This window comes from Aplidium turbinatum, chromosome 11, assembly GCF_918807975.1.
Source record: "Aplidium turbinatum chromosome 11, kaAplTurb1.1, whole genome shotgun sequence".
NCBI lineage: Eukaryota > Metazoa > Chordata > Ascidiacea > Aplousobranchia > Polyclinidae > Aplidium > Aplidium turbinatum.
The window spans coordinates 3,360,930-3,381,535 of record NC_137482.1 but is presented as its reverse complement, the minus strand read 5'-3'; the positions used below and the strand labels follow the sequence as shown (position 1 = coordinate 3,381,535).

The window sequence follows — 20,606 nt, the reverse complement described above, 5'->3', positions numbered from 1 at the left end:
TCTAACTTGGCGGACCTATGCTCACAGACAATTTCGAAATTCGAAAACAGACGTTTTAATCAACCACTGGAACAGTGTGGCTGGACATCGCATTGGAATAACTTTAAGCAACCCCCACCTAGAACTATAATCTGATTGGTAGGTCGGTGGAATCGTATGCAAAGCGAAAATATGCTTCCCGGAAAGTATTTTTTGCCTTCGTGCTCTTTAACTCCTCAAGAAAAGTATTTTTGGTTATACTTGTACGCTGATACCTTCCGCGGGCCGCAGCGATACAGCGTGGCGGGCCGCATGCGGCCCGCGGGCCGCCATTTGGTGACCCCTGGTCTAGGGGAAGGCAAACCTTGATTCAAAAACCTCCGCTGTCTTGCGGCTATATCCAGTCCTGGAAAAGGCTACGGGAGTCAACCCAGACATAAAATCCGGAGTGGAGTACGTGAAGCGGTCGACTGTCAAACTCTGACATCCTTCCGGCAACTCCTGCAGCCAAACCGTCGCCGAGTGTCACGCTTTGCGTTCCCTTAGACCAAGCCGGAGAGGCAGAGAGGGAGGTCCTGTTGTGTTTTTGGGCAGCGCAAGACCTCCATACAGACGCCCAGGCCAGCACTCTGGAGAGGCCACTCCAGTCGCCCCATCCCTGGGTGCGAAAAACAAACCGGAGGACAGCAGTCTACGGGTTATAAGTCTTTGCTAAATTGGCGTAAAGCTAGACGCCACGGGTTGTCTTCGACAATGGGAAGGATCCTCGAAATCCTATGGTTCAGCTACCTCCCGCTTTAAGCCGGGTAGCCCCCGGCCAGTTAGGTGCTGACCCGTCAAGACTTACCTGCTTCATTGGGTGTGTGGAGCTTAGAGTCTTACTCGATAGGTGGGTTGTATGCCATACACCAGACAACAAAGTAAGAAATGACAGAAGTAAACAGAAAACTCCAGCCATTCGTATTGCAAGCTGGAATGTACGAACTATGCGTACTGGTCTATCAGACGACTTAAGAGATATACAGGACTTTTGTAAGACTGCAGTGATCGATCCCGAACTCTACAGATTGAACATTGATATAGCTGCTTTGCAAGAAACAAGACTTCCTGACAATGGGTCCCTAAAGGAGGACTCCTATACCTTCTTCTGGAAAGGGAAAGCAAGGGATGAAACCAGACATATGGGGTTGGCTTTGCTCTTAAAAATACCATGCTGCACATGTTAGAACCCCCTACGGGAGGCACAGAAAGAATCCTTGCACTGCGCCTTTCCACGCATGAAGGTCCTGCAAACCTCGTGTGTGTGTATGCGCCAACACTGCAGGCCACACCTGAAGCCAAGGATCAGTTCTATGAGCAATTAGACAAGGCTGTTCAGGAAATCCCAGCATCAGAGCACATCTTCGTCTTGGGGGACTTCAATGCTAGGGTGGGCGCAGACAATGAGTCTTGGCAGCCTGTGCTGGGTCACCATGGGATTGGCAAAATGAACGAAAACGGGCAAAGGCTGCTCGAGCTTTGCTGCTACCACAACCTTTGTGTAACAAACACTTTCTTCCAAACCAACGCTATCCATAACGCATCTTGGCGACACGCCAGATCGCAACGATGGAACCAGTTGGATCTAGTCATCACACGACGTACCTCTTTAAACAGTGTCTGCAACACAAGATCATACCACAGTGCAGACTGCGATACTGACCACTCTCTTATTGCCTCAAGGATATCAATAAGGCCCAAGAGGCTGCATCACTAGGGCGTGTCAATTATAGCAATAAATTTTTTATTGTATTTTTTTTTAGATGCTGGGGTCTAAAAACTTGTGTATGCTTGTAGTAAGATAGAATATGCAATTTTTTCAATAAATTTTAGTTGTTTAGCTTGGTAAATTAACAAAAAATTAAAATATTCTCAAAAAAAAATTTTTTTTCAATTTATTTTAAGTTGATTCTTTCCCAGTTTAAAATATTCTTCGTCACTTTATTCTGTATTATATTTTTTGACATAAGCAACAATCATTTGTTCAATTTTTGTTCTTTCAAGTAAGAAAAACAAGTTTGTTTAGAATAAATCTTGAAAATTTAGTGAAAAAATGCCTAAACCACCTATATTTGCCAAAAATTGTGTATACTGTATTTTTCAAACTTTGCACATAAGAGGAAACAATTTACACTTTGCAAAATTGTCTGAAATGCTGTTCACAAATTCAAAAATAGTTTTAAAAAGTTGCAGGCATTGTCATTTGAGCTAAATCCTGTTTCGATTCATTTTTACTCATAATTCGTCGACTCGCTTGTTGAACTCTAACAAAGCTATCTCTCTTTTCGTGGGTGTAAACTCGGCTTGCAGCTTCTGTCACCATCTTTACACATCTTTCTACAGCTTGGCCATGGCAGGGCCATTCAGGAACTTTCATTGGCGTATCAACAAACTTTTTGATTTCTTCCAATGGTAGCATAACAGTTAAAGGAGGCTCATAGACTTCTGTTGACCAATCGATCAATTCAATCAAAGAAGTTGCATTAATGTTAATTGTGGGAGTCTTTCTAGGACGAACAGAGTCATCACCTAAACTGGATACTCTGTCACCGGCTCTTATTGCTGTTATTTTTTCCAGACCTTTTTTCCTCTCTTCCATATCTTCTGAGCACAACATAGTTTGAATTATCATCTCGCTAAATGCATACCACGCTGATCGTTTGATTGTCGGCAAAACTGCTTGTATGACAGATTTGTTTTGCTGTTGAAGTAGACGAAGCTGAAACAAAATATTCCTTCAATCCTTCAATCCAATTGTGCTTGACTTTAATTTGAAACCAACAAGGGTAATAGACACCAACAATATATTCAACAATCAATTTCAAATTTTTGAGATTTTTTCCTTTTAGATTGTGCTTCGAAACCCATATTCGACAAAATCTGTTTGCTGTGGTCAACCATCTAGCATGATTGACAGGGCCAATGTGTAAGAGAGCCAAATCCGAGGGAAGATTTCCAGTTTTGATTGCCTGTGTCATCCTGTAACCATATGCTTGGTCAGTCGAAAGATTATCTACAACACTTTCTTCAAGTTGAATAAGTGCTTCTCCAATAGATATCTTGGAAAAGGATTGATGTATTTCCAAGTCAGTTGCGTTCTCCAGCATTTTCCCAAGGTTTCCAGTCCATTTGTTGTTAGATAAAGTTTTTCCATCCAAGCAGGTTATTAAATGCCGGAGTGGCAATTCGTTTGTGTGAAGTGCACAAACTAACCAGTTCAGTTTTCGACCAAGCTTAACTTCAACCCAGTGCATTGAACCCCCCTCCCAACCAGTATTGACATTTGTAGAGTCACCACCAACTGCTTGCAGGGTTTTGTCACTTCCAGTCTCCTTCAAAAAATTAACCAGATGATCAGCAATAATTTCGGCATGTTTTTTTGTAGAACTTTTTACTGGGGTAAAATGGCAGACATAGTTTCCACCAGGCTCACTGCATACCGTATAATGCTCTTCTTTGATCATTCTGGGAAATTGTCGATTCGAGTTGTCGGCATGCAACATAATCTTTGTTGTATCTTGCCTACCATCATAAAAAATGCATTCAATTGAGCGAACTGCCGATGCGTCATGAGGTGTCCGGCTCATGAAATCGGATACTCTTTCTTGAGCCCTTTTGACTTTATTATGATCCACAACAAAAGTGGGATCATTCCCAGTAACTAAACCAGCATCAATATATGCTGCTGTAGTAATAGCAGCTGTTGCGCGCAAGCCAACTCCGTACCGAATACTTTGCATAGCAACGTGAGGAATTTCTAGTCGATTATAGCCTACTGTAATCGTTGTGGTTGTTGAGCAGCAGATGAAGACATTCTTGGTGCCTGCATTTCAATATCGTAGCTTGGATCTTTTTCAATGAATGCATCACTTTGAAAGTCTTCTGTGCTACTTTCATCACTGGAGATTGTGGTTTCAATCTTCATTTCTTGCTGTTCGCTAAACTTAAATAGATTATTTTTATCCTCTTCTTGTCGTTTTAGTTTTTTTATTAGTCTGCTATGCTCCGGATAATCTGGTAAGCCAATTTGATATAGTCCCAAAGATCCATTTTTTTCTCTTTGACTTTTGATAAATGCAAGTTCTTTGACAGGGATTTTCACATCTTTGTTACACTTGCAGTGTATGTGAATTTTTTTTTCGCAAATACCATTGACAGTGCACCCATAATCAGAGCATAACACAATTCGGCATTTGCAAGTAAGAATGTCAAATAACTTGTCCAATTTGTTAATGAATGCTTCTTTCTGATTTAGTTTTCCTCTTCCTAAAGATATTTTTTTGGCTTGCTCCCAATTTTCTTGAATCTTCCGTGTAATGCTTACCCTAGAGTTTACTACTGGGGGTATGAAACAACAGTTAGCAAGCTTCCATTTGTCAATCACTTTTGAGTAGATATCTTTAGCAAGGCTTGTTGATGGATAGTTTCTAACATCTTCACTATACTCTTCTCTCAGCAGAATGCCACATCTCAACACATCACGTAGAGTAGGCAATTCAGATGGCAGCAGCTCTCTTCCAGTTCCAATCAGATTGTTCATATGTGTAAATGTACTACTCCTGGTTTTTCGCTTTAAATCCATATCAATCACCGTTTGAAATTACAGTAATTCAAATCACACAAAAGATTTTGATATCATAATTAGCTCTATAACATTGTTAATCTGTAACATGATAAAATATAGTTTGGCATGTAGTTAACTGCTCTAGGCTGCTGCTGAGCTGAGTCGGAGTCTGCCTCACTTTCTGACCTAGTTTTGTTCTGCAACTATCCCTGGTCCATATCTCAAAGCTAAAACCTCAATTGCTAAGGCACCAGGGATCAGTTAACAGTAGATGTTAATCAAAAGTATATTTCGCACTTGCTAGTGCATCTTCAGTTCTGATCTGATTCTGAAGATGCACTAGCAAGTGCGAAATATATTTTCTGATTAACATCTACTGTTAACTGATAGTTTGGCATGCGTTGAAATAAAAATTGTCATACAGCAATAGTATTTACTGTTACAAAAGTTAGTTGATCAACAACTACCGGTACTAAGTTTAATTGATTCTAAGTTTAGTTTACTTACAGTAATTGAATTAAATCGAATTAACCTACTTTAATTGCAGTCATCGCAGGCAAAAGTTGCTGATTAAAGAGAGTTTTTTTGCTAGCATTTCTGCACTTTATGATATCATAGTACTTCATTTGATATCTCACACCTCCTTTGCAAGCTTCAAAAGGAAGCAAACTATGACGTCACAGAACCTACAATTTGTCAATGAAAATTTCTAGAGGTCGGTAAAATTTGAAAAATTGTCAAATATTTGAATTTTTAGGGAACGATTTACCAAGCAAGACGTCATTTATTTTTGAAAAAAAATATATTTAGCGAAGTTTCTAGTCCAACTACAAGTTTTTAACACCCGTCATTTTGAATTAAAAAATTTTGAGTAAATTGACACGCCCTACTGCATCACATTAAGAAGAAAGGCCAGCCAAAAATCGATGTCAGCAAAACCTCCCTTCCAAACAAAAACTAGAAGTTCCTTGAAGGTCTTGAAGAAAGCCTGAACATTGTCCAGACTCAGGACGCAGAACACATGTGAGAGTCACTGAGTAAGACCATCCACCGTGCAGCCGTCCAGACCTATGGAGAGAAGGAGCGGAAGAACACAGACTGGTTTGAAGCACACATCTCTATGTTGGAACCTATTATTGACCTGAAACGTAAAGCACTGCTCAGCTACAAACAAAACCCGACCAGTCAGAACCTGCAAGCCCTAAAGCCGCCTGACACAAAGCTCAGCAAACCTCACGCCGCTGTGCAAACAACCACTGGCTTCTGCTGTCAGAACGTATCCAGTTTGCATCAGACAGTGGCAACATAAGAAAAATGTATGAGGGCATCAAACAAGCAACAGGAAAACCAATCAAAAAGTGTGCCCCCCTTAAAGCATCGACTGGCGAGATCCTTACAGACGACAAGGACAAGCAGATGGCACGCTGGGTGGAACATTACCTGGGACTACATTCAACAGAAAACTCAGACTCTCAAGACGTGCTAGACAACATTGAAGATTTACCTGTTATTGCAGAGCTTGATGCAGAACCTACTTTAGAAGAACTGAGTAAAACCATTGACTCTATGCAAAGTGGGAAAGCACCGGTAGAGGATAACATTCCAGCTGAGGTCATAAAGTGTGGGAAACCTGTCCTGCTAAAACCACTGCACGAGTTACTGTGTCTTTGTTGGAAAGAGGGCCAAGTATCGCAGTCCATGCGCAACTCCAGGATCATTACTCTGTACAAGAACAAGGGGGATCGCACTGATTGCAACAGCTACAGAGGCATCTCTCTGCTTTGCATCGTGGGGAAAAGTCTTTGCCAAAGTGGTCCTTAGGCACCTTCAGGTATTGGCCGACAGGGTCTACCCTGAATCTCAGTACAGGTTCCGCGCCCAGAGGTCCACAACAGACATGATTTTCTTCGTACGACAGCTTCAAGAGAAGTGCTGTGAGCAGCAGAGGCCGTAATACATCGCCTTTATCGACCTGACGAAGGCTTTTGACCTTGTCAGCAGGAGAGGCCTGTTTCATCTACTGCAGAAGATTGGTTGTCCCCCACAGCTGCTTAGCATCATCATTTCCTTCCACGAGGACGTGCAGGGAGTGGTCAGCTATGACGGGGAGACCTCTGAACCCTTCGCAATTCGGTCTGGTGTGAAACAAGGATGTGTCCTTGCGCCGAATTTGTTTGGGATTTTCTTTTTTCTGTTGCTGAACTTTGCATTCGGTCACTCCACACAAGAAGTCCACCTACACACCCGCAGTGATGGGAAACTGTTCAACTTGGCCCGACTGAGAGCTAAGACAAAGGTCCGTACAGTGCTGATCAGAGAACTGTTGTTTGCCGACGACGCAGCACTGTCAGCACACGTCGAGTACGAGCTGCAGCAATTGCTCAACCAGTTTGCACACGCCTGCAGGGAATTCGCACTGACCATCAGTATCAAGAAAACAGTAGTCATGGGCCAAGATGTCTCCAAGCCATCTGCCATCACCATAGGACCAGAAGTGCTTGAAGTGACTGACCACTTCACCTACCTTGGTTCAACGGTCACCAGCTTTAGCCAACCAACAGGTCAACTGCTTTAGCCTTATGCTATTCGGTTGCAGAATATGCTTGCCCAGTGTGGGAACGCTCAGCACATGCCAAGAAAATTGACCCTATATTGAACCAAAGCTGCCGTCTGATTACAGGTTGTCTCAAACCAACCAACATCACGTCGCTGCACATTCTGTCTGGAATTGCTCCCCCCAACATCAGAAGAAGCGTGACCAGCAGAAAGGAAAGATCTTGTCAGGACATAGATTTGAGACACCCACTGTATGGCCAAACTCCATCACACAGGCGTCTGAAGTCAAGAAAAAGTTTCCTTGCTTCAGTTGTCCCATTTGGTCAAGACGATGTCGCCGCCAATGTGCGGGTTCAACTATGGCAGGAGGGACTGGCAGCCGGAGCGACATTGACCAATATGGAACTCACACCCCTGGAGAGCCTTCCTCCCGGAAAAAGTGAAACGTGGAAGTATTGGCGATGTCTCAACCGCTTAAGAACTGATGTTGGCAGGTGTAAAACCTTGATGAGACACTGGGGGTATTCCATGGGGAGTACAAGTTGCAAATGCAGACAGGAGCAAACAATGCAACATCTACTCGAATGCCCTGACCTAAAAGCAAGGTGCTCTGCACAGGATTTGGCCGAGTTCAACGATAGAGCAAGAGCCTGCGTGATGCTCTGGGCTACGGCCGTGTGACACACGATGAAGAAGAAGAAGAACGGTCACCAGCAACCTGTCCTAAGATAGGGAAATCGACAGACGGATAGGCAGGGCTGCAGGAGTGATGGATCAACTCGGGGCGAGAGTGTGGGACAATAATCTTTTGACACTTAAAATAAAACTCAAAGTGTAGCCTACCGTGCGTGTGTTCTTAGTACTCTGCTGTACGGTAGTGAGACCTGGACCACTTATGCCAGATAAGAAAACCGCCTTGAAAGCTTTCACCTTCGTTGCTTGAGGCGCATTCTTGGTATTTCCTGGAAGGACAGAATACCCAATACCACTGTTCTGGAACGTTCTTGCTCCCTGAGCATGCACCTTCTCCTCTGCCAGCGACGTCTACGCTGGTTGGGGCATGTATCCAGAATGAAGGATGGGCGCATTCCAAAGGACATTCTGTACAGTGAACTTGCCACAGGAAAACGCCCACTAGGACGACCTGCACTGCGTTTCAGAGACGTTTGTAAACGAGACCTGAAGCTAACTGACAAAGACCCTACCAGCTGGGAACTGATCGCAGCAAACCGCAACAGATAACGCCACGAAGTCAGTGCGGGCCTAGCAAAAGGTCAGTCAAGGCCGAGGAAGCAACTAGAGCAAAGAAGACAAAGAAGAAAAGAGAGACAGCAGCCTCAGAACTCCTCTGATTTCACATGTCCAAACTGTGGACGAGACTGCCACGCCAGGATTGGACTTCAGAGCCACATGAGAAGCTGCCGTACCCAGAGTGCTACCATCATCTGAAAAGATGAAAGAATGAATGCCTACTATAATAAAGCAAACATTATCAGCTTTCCAAATTCATTGTGTAGTTTTGTTTGGTTCAAACAGTTGTAACAAAAGATGGTTTTGGCCTTGGGCTATCGAAGTTTAAAGGGGACCTGAAATGAAAAATGAAAACTTTTTGGTGATTCTTTGGTATTTAAGTATTATCTTTTTTGGAAAAACTTTTTGATAAACTTTTTTGTTTGGCAAATATAACGAAAAGAGAATCAGCCACCGGATGGCGCTATGTGCCCTATGACGTAGTTGGTTGTTCACTCAGTTGGTAGCTTCATACATTAACACTGGAAGCGTTGCACAAGTCGTAATCTTTAAAGATGTCTGAAATCAGAAAAGGATTTTTGTTTGAACCAAAAAGACAGCGCCTTGACAGAGATGACTGTGATTCGGATTCGAGCTCCGACAGCGCCAGCTCTCACACCAGTCGGATGGAGAATTTGAAATGGTGTAGCTGTGGAAATTGTGCCATAATGCCAACAATGATGGAAAATGAATGTTGCCATGAGATTGACGCCGTGGTAGCCAAAACGAACATATCTCGCCAATGCATAAACCAGGTCGGCAGCTTTGAAAAGATATGCCTGGATACAGAAGTCTTAGAAGCAATTATGGCTGCACTAAAGGATGTGGTCGGCGAGGATCTCCGAGATCCAATCTCAAACAGGTCAGTTTAGATAGTTGTAAAATATTATCCAAACTTTTTAGTTTTAGAACCCACTTGGTGAACTTTGTTCTTATATATGTGTGTTACACATAGCCTATGGTAATGTAAAACAATCCAGAGACCAGAGTTAGCCTACCACTGTGCATGCACCCTTGCTTGGGTCACAAATCCCAAGGTTTCCATTCTTACCCTATGTCCTAAAGTTCACATACCTTGAAAAATCAAAGACAGAAGGGACAGCTTCAGGAATGAGCAAATGTTTATATGTGGTGCCCTGTAGCTCTGCCCGTAGATCACGCTGGTAATCGCTGGCCAGAAAATGGTCGCTGCACACACGGTAGTGCTTGTTGACTGGTGGATTTTTGAGTTTCATCGCAGAGATCCATTTCTTAAGCTTGTCTTGATTATTCAGAGGTAAACGATGAAAGTGTACCCCTTTCACGTTTCTTCCGTTACTACAACCGGGAGCCATACAAAAAAAACATCTCCACGCGTAAAACTCAAGTATAAAATTGTTCTCTGTTTATGTAGCCCACTAACTTGTTTATAGTTTATTTGTATACAAACTAGTGGTTCTGAATTCTGCCTGAACAACCAACTACGTCATCAAAGATTTTGACCAATCAGAATCCTTTAAATCAATATCCCTTTTATTAGATTTTTGAGCTAATGACAAACCCCAAAAAATTTGTATTGTTACAAATCGCTTTTTCTGATAAAGATTTATAAATACAAAAGCTATATATTTTCGTTGCAGTGCACCTTTTAATACGAAGTGAAAGGACCGACCTTCGGAAAAGTCACCAAGATTTGAAAGTTTATTGTCAGAATTAATAAGGTAAATGTCAAAACTAGGCTATCAATAGAATATCTTGCGAAACGTATATACAAGCAACGTTGGTTTAACTGGCGGGTTGTGGGCTTGAGCAAAGAACTTCAAATACAGATTTTTATGCAGCATGGCATAGTAAATGGATTTTTTCAATGACAACAACACTGCAACAACAAACGGAATCTTCACTCTGTAAATCTCGATGATCAGGCCTGCCTCAGCGATACAAAGACTCTACTCTACACGTTGGCTATGCAAAACTGTCAGTAATGACCTTGTATAAAGCCTTTCTCAGTCCGAGGATAAAAATTCAACCAACCAACCAACCAATCAAAGCCAAGCTAGACCGATAAACTTGTGTAACAGTGTTGCATCAGTTACCACAGTAATTGTAACTGAATGTCATTAATTACACATTTTTATGTAAGTTTAATTATAGCCTAATTGCAATTGAGATTTTTTGTTGTTGTATAATTGTTATTTCAAAATATTATGCTTCAAACTACAATTACATTTGGTAAGTTGCACGCATGATATCAAAATTTCGGTTAAGTACAGTAGCTAGTTTAGCTTCAAAAGGGACTTTTACATTACAACGTAATTTTTATCAAACGTAATTTTACATGACAAAATCTAACTGTAAGAAATCATCGATGAGCATAAATATTGAAACATTTAGTTTTGTAATTGAAACGTGTAGTAATTACATTTGGAAATAATTGTAATTTGAAAATTTCAGAACAATGTAGGCCTAATTGTAACCCAGTAGGCTAATTAAAAATTTTGATGGTGTAATTGTAGGCTAATGTAGTTGAACTGAAAACTATTTAATTGATCCAACTCTATTGTGTTGCCCTGAAACAAAAGTAGGCCTACATTATTTTGAGGTTCCTGATTTTGTTCAATTTATTTGTGAGCTACCATGATGACATGTTTAAAAACTGCTTTTAGGTGTTCGAGCGCTTTTGAGCATACCTATAGGCTCAGGGCCTCGGAGAGACATCAGGACTTGTCAGGAAACAATACGAAAAATGGGCCCCAGAAAAACAATTTTCAGCAATAATAAAAGCAACGAATTTGTATCATGCGTTGCATCATATGATTTAAGCTGAACTTGGCTTACTTTCCTTAGCGTACAATTGAATTATTCTGAAGTTCAAATCTTAACTACGTATTGTTAAGAAAAAAACAAATTTTCAATGTGAAAATCAACAAAAATCACTTGACTACACTTGCAGCAAAATGGCTATTGTTGCTCACTATTTTGTCTAGAAAAACTTGTAGTAGGCCAGGTTACTATTGAAAATGACACAAGCTTACAGTCGATCAATTACTCCTAAATTGATCTGAACAACACTGTACACTACGAACTCCAGCTAGATTTAAGCAATGCCATCCATAAGCAGAAAATAGGCAGAAAGGGTTTACTTCCTTTAATCTTGCTTGAAAATCTTTCACCTTTCCAGACATGTTGCCTATAGATCAATATGCCTGGCCAAAGCAGCTTTTGAAGTCAAGATTCAGTTGGTAAAGCAAAATAGTAGACTACACGCTTAACAAAAGTAGCATCAGCTTCTAAGTTAAAACAACAGAAACTGCTCAGTGATACAGAAATCAATAGATTTAACAGCAGCAGATTTTACGCCTTGAAGCAATTTAACATAGCCTACCTCAATGCAAAAACAACTTGTTCTTGATTGTAACATCTACAATTCTACAATGATCGAAAAATACTTGCAATGTTTCACTCAAAAATTATTTAATTTTGGGTTCATACGTTTTTATTTTAAGAGCAAAAATGGGCCCCCCTCAAAAATGAAAAAACGAAAAACTACTCGTTTTTCCCTTACAATGTTATGCTAGGGGGAAAGTTGCCCGACTTCCTCCCTCTCGGAGCCCCTGCCGAGGCTACACTTCTTACACGATACAAGATATGTAGGCCTAATGCTTTAATGTTTTAGTATGTAAGTAAGTGTAGCCTAAGTAACTTAATAAGTGTTAAGTTAAGTGTTTTAGTATGGAAATGTGTTAAAATAGTTGGATACGCCTATAAATTATTGTTTTGGGCGTCCGACTCGACAAATCCTTGTATTTAGTAAATCATATCCGTCTCCATCACGCGTTTACGCATTTTGTCCTTTATGTCTTTTCCTGACCTTGTTATGTTATTCAGGTAGAATTCTTTGCTTCGATGGTTGGAAATAAAACATAAAACTGAACTAGATTGTTATTTAGTAAATAAGTATTAACAATGTTTATACATTCAATGCGATTTCAGAAAATGGAACATGAAACTGCTTGCTTTGTTGGAACGGCCATCAATTTACTAATTGCATGCATAAAATCATCCTATGTTTACTGCATACTAACTTAGTATGGAGTTTTTTTATTTGTATCATTCCGCACAATGCTGAATCACGTTGCGCCAGAGCGCCTTTGTTCAATGTCAATTGTAATTTGTCTTACACTGGACACTGTCATAGCCCACTCCGCCTTCATTCTCTATGAGAGCATACACTGTTAATCAAAAGGGTGGAAACCTTGGGGTGGAAATTTCCATGGGTGGAAATTTCTCGGGGCAAGAGTGGAAAGCGAAAAGAATTGTGGATATTTCCACTTTCTAGAATTTAATCCACCCTAAACTGTGGAAATACACACGTTGTTAACAAGGAGGGTGGAAAGGTTGAGTTGGAAATTATTGAGGGTGGTTATTTCTTGCGGCAAGGGTGGAATGAAGGAAAGGGTGGATTGTTCCACCCATCTAAAATTTGTTCACAGAAAGATAATTAGCGTATATCATCAGTAGCTTTGCTGTATGGTAAGAAGAGAAGATTTCTACACTGTTTAATTTGAAAAAGTTGCAAAAGCTTTTTCAATTGCCTTTGTCGCCTAATTCAGTGCATTGTTTCTGCAATAAGCTAAAGCAGCTCATTAACCCAAAGATAAATACAGATATGGCATCTGTGGGTTAAAGATTATTTACTTGTATAGGCAAAGAAATGACAGGCTGGTACAGCTCTGAAATGGCTTACATCATGATGAGGCTGGCAATAGTGTTGGAATACGCTTTAAAACGCCCCACTTTTGGTCGGATGTGTTTTACGGAATGTTGGTTTTGTCTTATGATTTGGTATTTCGGAATAATATCTGCCTTTGCTTTTGATATTGCATATTTCATTGCCAATTGTTTCCTTGGTATGTGTGTTGTCCTACTAAAAGAGTCTATTTCTGGTGGAAGAAATTGAGTTCTCATTCCACGCTTTATAATATATTCATGGAATAGACTAACGTAGATTTTAAGTTCTTATTTTTAAGTTCTATTACGTAGTCATACTCTGAAAATCGTAAAAGCAAGGACGGTATCTGTTTGGGAACCACTATTTGTACCAACCTTGGCTAGGTAGCCAACAAGTGATAGTCCTCTGCATGATGTCAGTTCGACACCACTCCAAAGCACATGGTTGTGTTTTTGGCAAGAAACAATGACATGCTTAAACGTTTTGAGAAGATTTCTAAGGTTTCTCTTGCCCCAAAATGTTTATCACAATTTGCAACTATGAGTGTCATTATTTCATGCGTTTCGATTTCAGCCCAGCATATGCAACAAAGGATTGTCAAGTTTATATATAGATTTCTAACTCATTGTGTTCATTCTCGCCTTCTGGCACTATCGTTTGTATGCGGTTAATGGCTCATTCCTAGTTATTATTCAACAAATTTCCAACATGGGTGAAATCGATCACAATGTTCATCACTGACTTTACCACAATTTGGTGGGAAGAATTTCAGATGCGAGTCTGAAAAATATATCTTCAGTGACGCATTGCACTCTGTGCTTCTATAGGCCTATGTTTGAATCAGGCTGAATATCAATTTCGTGTTGGCCCAGTTGTCAGTTCTTTCGTTTTAAAAAAAAAAAACTGACAACCAGTTTCGGACAAAAACTGACAACCAATCTTGGTAATCGGCCCTACGTCAGTGGTTCAAAGCCTCTACAAATATGCGAAATTACTAGTCAATCCAATAATAAAGATTCAAAACCACAACAAAGACAAGAAGTCCTTCCCTTTTGAAAAGAATCTTGGGGACTTCCCCATACAGTCTATAATAAAGTAAACCTTGTCGGCTTTCCCAATTCATTGTGTAGTTTAGTTTGATTCAAACAGTTGTTACAAAAGAGAATTCTGAGCTGTTGTTTGTCAGCGAGTCTGTGAAGTTTGATGCGAAGTGAAAGGACTGACCTTCAGAAAAGTCATCAAGATTTGAATGTTTATTGTCAAAACAAAGATAAGGGTTAAAAAGTAGGCTACCAATAATAATATCTTTCGAAACGTATTGCCTATCACAAGCAATATTGGTTTTACTCACCGGTCGCGGGCCTGAGCAAAAAACTTTAAGGACAGATTTCCATTTAGCGGTGCTTGGTGGGATTACTTTGAGTAACAAAAAAAATCGGTGCCTAGAATGTTAGGATTATTTTGCCGCATACTTCGAGCACTAATTGCAAAATGTAATCCTTTTTTTTTCAATCAGCTCTGTTTGAGATATTATTATACCCCCCTGTAATGCATGATTTTGCCCAGTTTTTATAGGACTATCCCTCAAGAATATTTGAATTTAGATTTCTTTAAGGCATTTTATTTGCCGAACAACAACATAAATGTAGCCATGCAGTGGCGGAGTGGGGGCATTCGAAATTCTTTTCGAAACGAAATGAAAACGAATTAAAAAAACGCCCATTTGCTAATTATAACCAGTAAGTTATTTTGCAGCTTATAAGGTTAGGCTGCCATTCTCAGCTTGTATTGACGTTAGTTTGCGGAATTGAGAAGAGACAGAGTTGTGATAAGATCTTCCAACTTCTTAACATGAAGGTGTTTACCACACTGCGACAAAGTTCGTAAGGCTACTCGTGGACGTAAGCATCTGGACGTAAGCATCTGGACAGGAAGCCAAAATGGCGCAGTATGCAGAATGAGGCCTAAGATTGAATTTGTTTATCCATTCCTCTAGTGCAGCTCTACACACTGATCCAACGCACAGAAACGAAATTTACAACCGAAATCAAAACACACGTGTTTTTTATTTATTTTAGTTGGAATTTTTTACAAATCCAATATAAAACATAAAGAAAGTCATACCAAGTACTCGGTTGTGAAGGATTATTAGAAATATATTGTAGGCTAACCAGTTAAACTTCTGGTCGCTCGTTGGTAGACTGGGTGACGTAAAACGATCATGAAGCATTTAGAAGTCTCGCTCGGAAGAAAAAGAGACTTAAATGACTTGTGTCGTTGTCTGAAAAGACATTTTTGTTAAACGTAAATATTTTAAAAGCAATAAATCGACATTTGTCACCCAAACATATCATTAGATAAATGATATTGAATGTTAGAATTGAGTTTGAAGTACAAACAGCAACAGTCTGTTACACTTTTATGTAACAGGCTACGGTATATTTATACACCTAAATTCAAGAAATAAAACATAAAAAACACAATTGATCAGCATGCAGTGTGTGGCTAAGTCTACAATTACTAACACATTGACGAAATAGATCAATCACACATAGTAATATAAAAAATTTTGCATCTGGCAGGCACTTGTCTGTCCAAACACTTGCCCTCCAGTTGCTTCGATTCTTTTGGATAGATAAATCTCATCTATGATGATGACATTTCTGTCGCAGAACAGTCTTTGGCGCAATGTTATTTCAAACTTGAGCCAAGCCATTTTGCACAGGAAATTTCAAGTTTTCGAGCATAGGTCGATTAATTTTTTGAAAAAATTGAGGTTTTCTATTTTAACCAATTCGAAACTATTTTAGAAAGCGCTCGCTTGAAAAATTTAAAAGTTGGCTAATGAGAACCAGCCAAATGCATAACACATAAGCTATTACAATAAACTAAACTGGCTAAGTCATGCGCTACCTTATAGGTTACATGCTATTGCTATAGATGTTCTATCAGTCATCAGGCGCAACACTTATTCAAACAGATGTTACAGCACCTGTAGGCTACACCTTTTATCACACACGTACGCTTTAGCTAAAAAATGAAAATGTGTTGAAACCAATAGATAAGCCTACAATTTATTTTTGGTGTTCGACTGTGCCAAATCTTTGTATTCAATAAATGATTTCGGTCTCCGGCGCACTTTAAAGTTTGCGCTTTTTTGTGATATGGAAATAATATTTTACACTTTGATAATAGGAAATAAAATATACAAATAAACTAGATTATAAGTTAGCAACTAAATATTAAAAATGTTTATGCTTGCAATATAATTTCAGGAAATGGAAGATATGTTTGCTTTCGTCGTTGGGACTGGAATCAATATGTTCGTTGGTTACATGATCTCATCCTATGTTTACTGCATACTAACTTTGTATGCAGTCTTTAGCATTTACTCACACTACTCAACACTGTTTCATGTTGTGATAGAGTGCTTGTCTTCAATGTCAATTGTGCTTTGTCTTGTCCTGGACGCTTTGATATCTTGTTGCTTCTTTATCGGGTGCGAGAGCATAGGAAAATGGATGACAGGCTGGTACAGCTCTGAAATGGCTTTTCTCATGCTGAAGCTTGCACTTGTGTTCGATTACGCTTTCACACGCTCCACTCTTGCAAAGATGTTTTGGAGGGAATGTTGTTTTGGTCTTATAACTTGGTATTCTGGCACAATATCTGCCTTAGCCTTTCTCGTAGCGTTTGCGCTTGGAAAGCATCGAAAGACGCGCGCGCGCTTTGCTTGCGCCACCCGGCGAGCGTTTGGCTTCAATAAATCAACGTTATTTTGCTTCGTAAGGAAAAAGCTGGTCTGTTTACAAGCAGGTTTGAGAAATTCAGTTCAAACTGGCTATTCAATGAGACCTTTCACGTTGATTCAAGGCCTGAACACGTTGAATTCATGTAAAAACTGCTGATTACTCCACGCCGAATGAATTGCTAAAGCTGAATGGGTTTCGCATGAGTTCACTTGCCTTGAAGGAGTTTCAAAACCAGGCAAACCCTTGTTTCGTCACAAGGGTTTTTAAATAAGCCATTTTACATTTATTGAAGGCCTGAATACGTTGAATTTACGTAAAAGAAGCTGATTTACGGTTTGAAGAAGAAGATATGCCATTTGGAGTAGTTTAAAATGAGTTAACAAGCCCATATTACAGCCGAAACGTCGGCAAAAAAATTTGCAAAAAAAAAAAAAAAAAAAAACGCCGTTGGGATGGCACCATGAGGTAAGCGAAAACGCCGATGCTAAGTGGTTAAAGTTTGTGAAGTCAGACAAAGATTACTTATTATTGATGGAAAAAATGGCGTTGAGTGTTGATGTACGTCCCTCCGTGTACGCTTCATGGTATTTTTATTGAGATAGACTATTTTTATTGTTTCGTTTTATTGTTTAATCACTGTCTTGAAATTAAAATAACAAGAACTTGTCTCATCTAGCAAAACTACTTTTGATAAGCTACTACTTTGAACAGCTTAAATTTCCGAACAATATTGTGTGGCTGCGTTAATAAATCAACGTTTTGAGTTTTTGCAAATTTTAAGATAGATTTCAACAAACAAGTAAATTGGTTTTTATTTATTGTTGCTCTGAAACAACTAAGGTTTTTTAGCGACAGGGCTCATTTTTAATATTTATGTCAAGTTTATGATGTCATCACATTATCAGCCTTATTTTCGCTGCCTTATGCAAGAAAGAACACAATCGGTATCGTTTTTTTTCAATTCTTTGATTGACCTGACCTGGAATTGATCTCACATCTACCAGCACCAAAGCCGAAAGCGAAAAACCACTCGGTCACCGAGCTGGTCGGGATATTGAGAAATATGGAAAATTTTCTTTTCAGGAAAAATAAGCTACTCAGTTAGCAAAAGCGTCATTTTTATGTTGCTTATATGTATCCACTGGTTGAATCAATAAAAAAAGTACTGATTTTGCTATCCAGGAAAAGGCTGACATTGCGCCATGCCTCCAGACAAGCAAGCTTTTCCCAGACAGCAAATCAACTGTTTTTTACATTCGTCTGCTTACAACGTCTGCAGATGTTGAATCAATGTAAAAAACAGATATTGGAGTACTTGGGTTGCTTTTAGCACTAATGCCTTCGGACATGATTGGATTACATGGCAGCACTGCAGTGGAGTGGAATGTGGCAGATCAAGTGAAGACTTGGTGACTGTAGATCATAATTTCAAGAATGCGACTCCACAATTTGTTACAAAGTGAAGTATTGAACAGTAAGTTTATTGGAATGAGTCAGTCATCAAGTGAACAGGTTTGATGTTTCTACCGATCAACACGACAGTGAGCTTGAGTATTTCCTATTTGTGTTTCCAATTAATTTGAAGTGAAATTCTTCAGTAACAATTAGGCAAGTCATAAAGTTGGTACCGGTAATGAAGTTGTGGCGTGTTGCAGTGTGTTACCGGAAAACCATTCCATCCACTAAGTGTCATGACTTGAAAGCGTTGCTTAAGTGCATGTAAGAGATCAACCGCTGTTGCTGAACTTTGTCATTTCTTGTTGGCAAAATGATTATCCATTGATCTAATAGAATGCATTTGAACGGGCACCTTCTGAATACCTCACCAAAGATAAAACAGGTTGATAAAATATTACAAGTAGCAACTACTTACTACTGCATATTTGCTGTATTTTGCTCTGCTGGGATTTTTGCTTGGCATTGAACAGTCTGTTATGTTTATCACATGGTTTATTGATATCAAATATAGTTACTATTCTCTACACTTCTACAGCCTGTTTCACCGTAAAAGAGGGATCATCAGAAGGTCCTTATTCAAATAGAATCTAAACATCATTGTATAACTTAAATAAGGGATCTTAAACTAAAGTTGCTTTCTAAAGAATAAATCTCAAAAACACCTTTGTGACAATTCGGCCCTTCAACTCATGCATTCAAAATTGTATTTTATATAGTTATTTTTTGGTAGTGATTAAGTAACTGGACATCCAAATAATTATTGAAATAGAAGTTCGAAAAATGGACAAGCAAACTGCAATCATTTTTGGACTGGTGATCAACGTTTTCATTGGATCTGTGAAACCATCCGATGGTTTTTGCCTGCCAACTTTATTGACAATCTTGTCGCTTTACTTGAACAGCCCAAAACTGGATGACGTTGTAGAAAGAATTTTTTCAAAATCAATTGTGACTTATCTTATACTTGACGCCATAATAGCAGACTCTGTCTTCATCAGGTGTCAAGAGATTGGCCTATGGCTTGCAAGTAACCACATGTTCGAAGTATGTTATTTTATGTTTAGGTTAAAAAAGATACTAGATTATGTAACACAGTACTCCAATCTTGTTGATCTTTTAATCAGGGAAGTCGTCTATGTTTTGTTTTTCTTGTATTGTGGAATTGTTTCCACCTTTGCTCTTGAAATTACGTTTCATGTGTCCAAATATTTCGTGGTTTTCTTTTCTATGCTGCCAGAGGGTTATGTTACTAATGTAAAAAAATTGATGTTCCTATTCGTTCCTGTGTATATATCTTATATCTCACTTACAACTAATAGACTTTAAAATTTACGTTCTTGTGATTAAGTTCAATTGAGTAAACGAAACATTGCAGTAAAACACCTTGGTTTTGTAGCTATTCAAAAAAGATCCTTTTCCTGCTTTAAAGGTACAAAAACGGTTTCCAATGCAGTAAGAAGTAAATCTTTCAAAATAGTCTATCAACAAGCAACCTTCTTGTACCACTTTAACGGACACCTGCCTTTTTTCATAAACATTTTGCACGTTAGAACTAAACATCGCTGCCAGGCTCGGATAGAAATACATAAAATAATCGAAAGAAATTAAAATAATAAAACATTCGGCTATCCCAAATGTGTAGATTAAGGCAAAAGTGTTTCATCATCATCATCATATATGTATATATGTATATGTTTGTATTTGTGATTTATAAATTGAATAGTTGTGTTCTGTCTGTATGTCTCGCTTTATGAGTTTCGTCTGATGTCTTTTCTTCTGTTAATACTTAAGGAAGTCAAGGAAGTTTGAATACTGTGATTATTTTGAACTGTATTTTGTTTTCGCTTTGTAAACGCCTCCATACTTTATGTTATCACGGTTGAATAAAATTGACCTTGATAGATACTTGTTTGTTGAAATGACCAAAATTAGTTTTGAACACAGAAAAAAATATTTGAGCCAGATGTGGCATATTCAATAGACTGCAACGTCATACTGTCGATCAATGGCAGGAAAATCAAGAGTGCACCAAAAATCGCAAATGACACAATCTTGGTTCTGAGAGTAGGGTGCGATATGTAAAAGTGATGACAAAATATTATGTAGCCCACATTTCCACACAAAATCCTACTTTCAATCACGCAGCTAAAAATATACTTACGCTTTTAAGTTAAACATCGTCCAAAGTCAGTAAAAATGAATTCAACTTGATATCTTAGCAACTCGTCAATGATGGGTTTAATCTTTCTACCTGAAT

The 20,606-nt window shown here is 39.2% G+C and overlaps 3 protein-coding genes across 3 annotated transcripts in view; all 3 read left to right on the top strand.

Moving 5' to 3' along the window:
- Window positions 1–1,189: 1,189 nt before the first annotated feature.
- LOC145779718 (protein CFDP2-like) lies at window positions 1,190–1,735 on the top strand. The gene has a single exon (XM_082591354.1). It carries the CDS (start codon window positions 1,190–1,192, stop codon window positions 1,733–1,735), a length of 546 nt encoding a protein of 181 aa, XP_082447480.1.
- A 4,161-nt stretch (window positions 1,736–5,896) lies between these two features.
- On the top strand, window positions 5,897–7,157 carry LOC145779715 (uncharacterized). Its single transcript, XM_082591352.1, has 2 exons — window positions 5,897–6,370; window positions 6,630–7,157. The coding sequence occupies exons 1-2, from the start codon at window positions 5,897–5,899 to the stop codon at window positions 7,155–7,157; spliced, it is 1,002 nt and encodes a 333-aa protein (XP_082447478.1).
- A 1,786-nt stretch (window positions 7,158–8,943) lies between these two features.
- Window positions 8,944–20,606, top strand: part of LOC145779714 (uncharacterized) — a 99,715-nt gene continuing 88,052 nt past the window's right edge. The window contains exon 1 of the mRNA XM_082591351.1: window positions 8,944–9,290. Coding sequence (XP_082447477.1) covers window positions 8,944–9,290 — 347 coding nt within the window. The remainder of the gene's footprint in view (window positions 9,291–20,606) is intronic.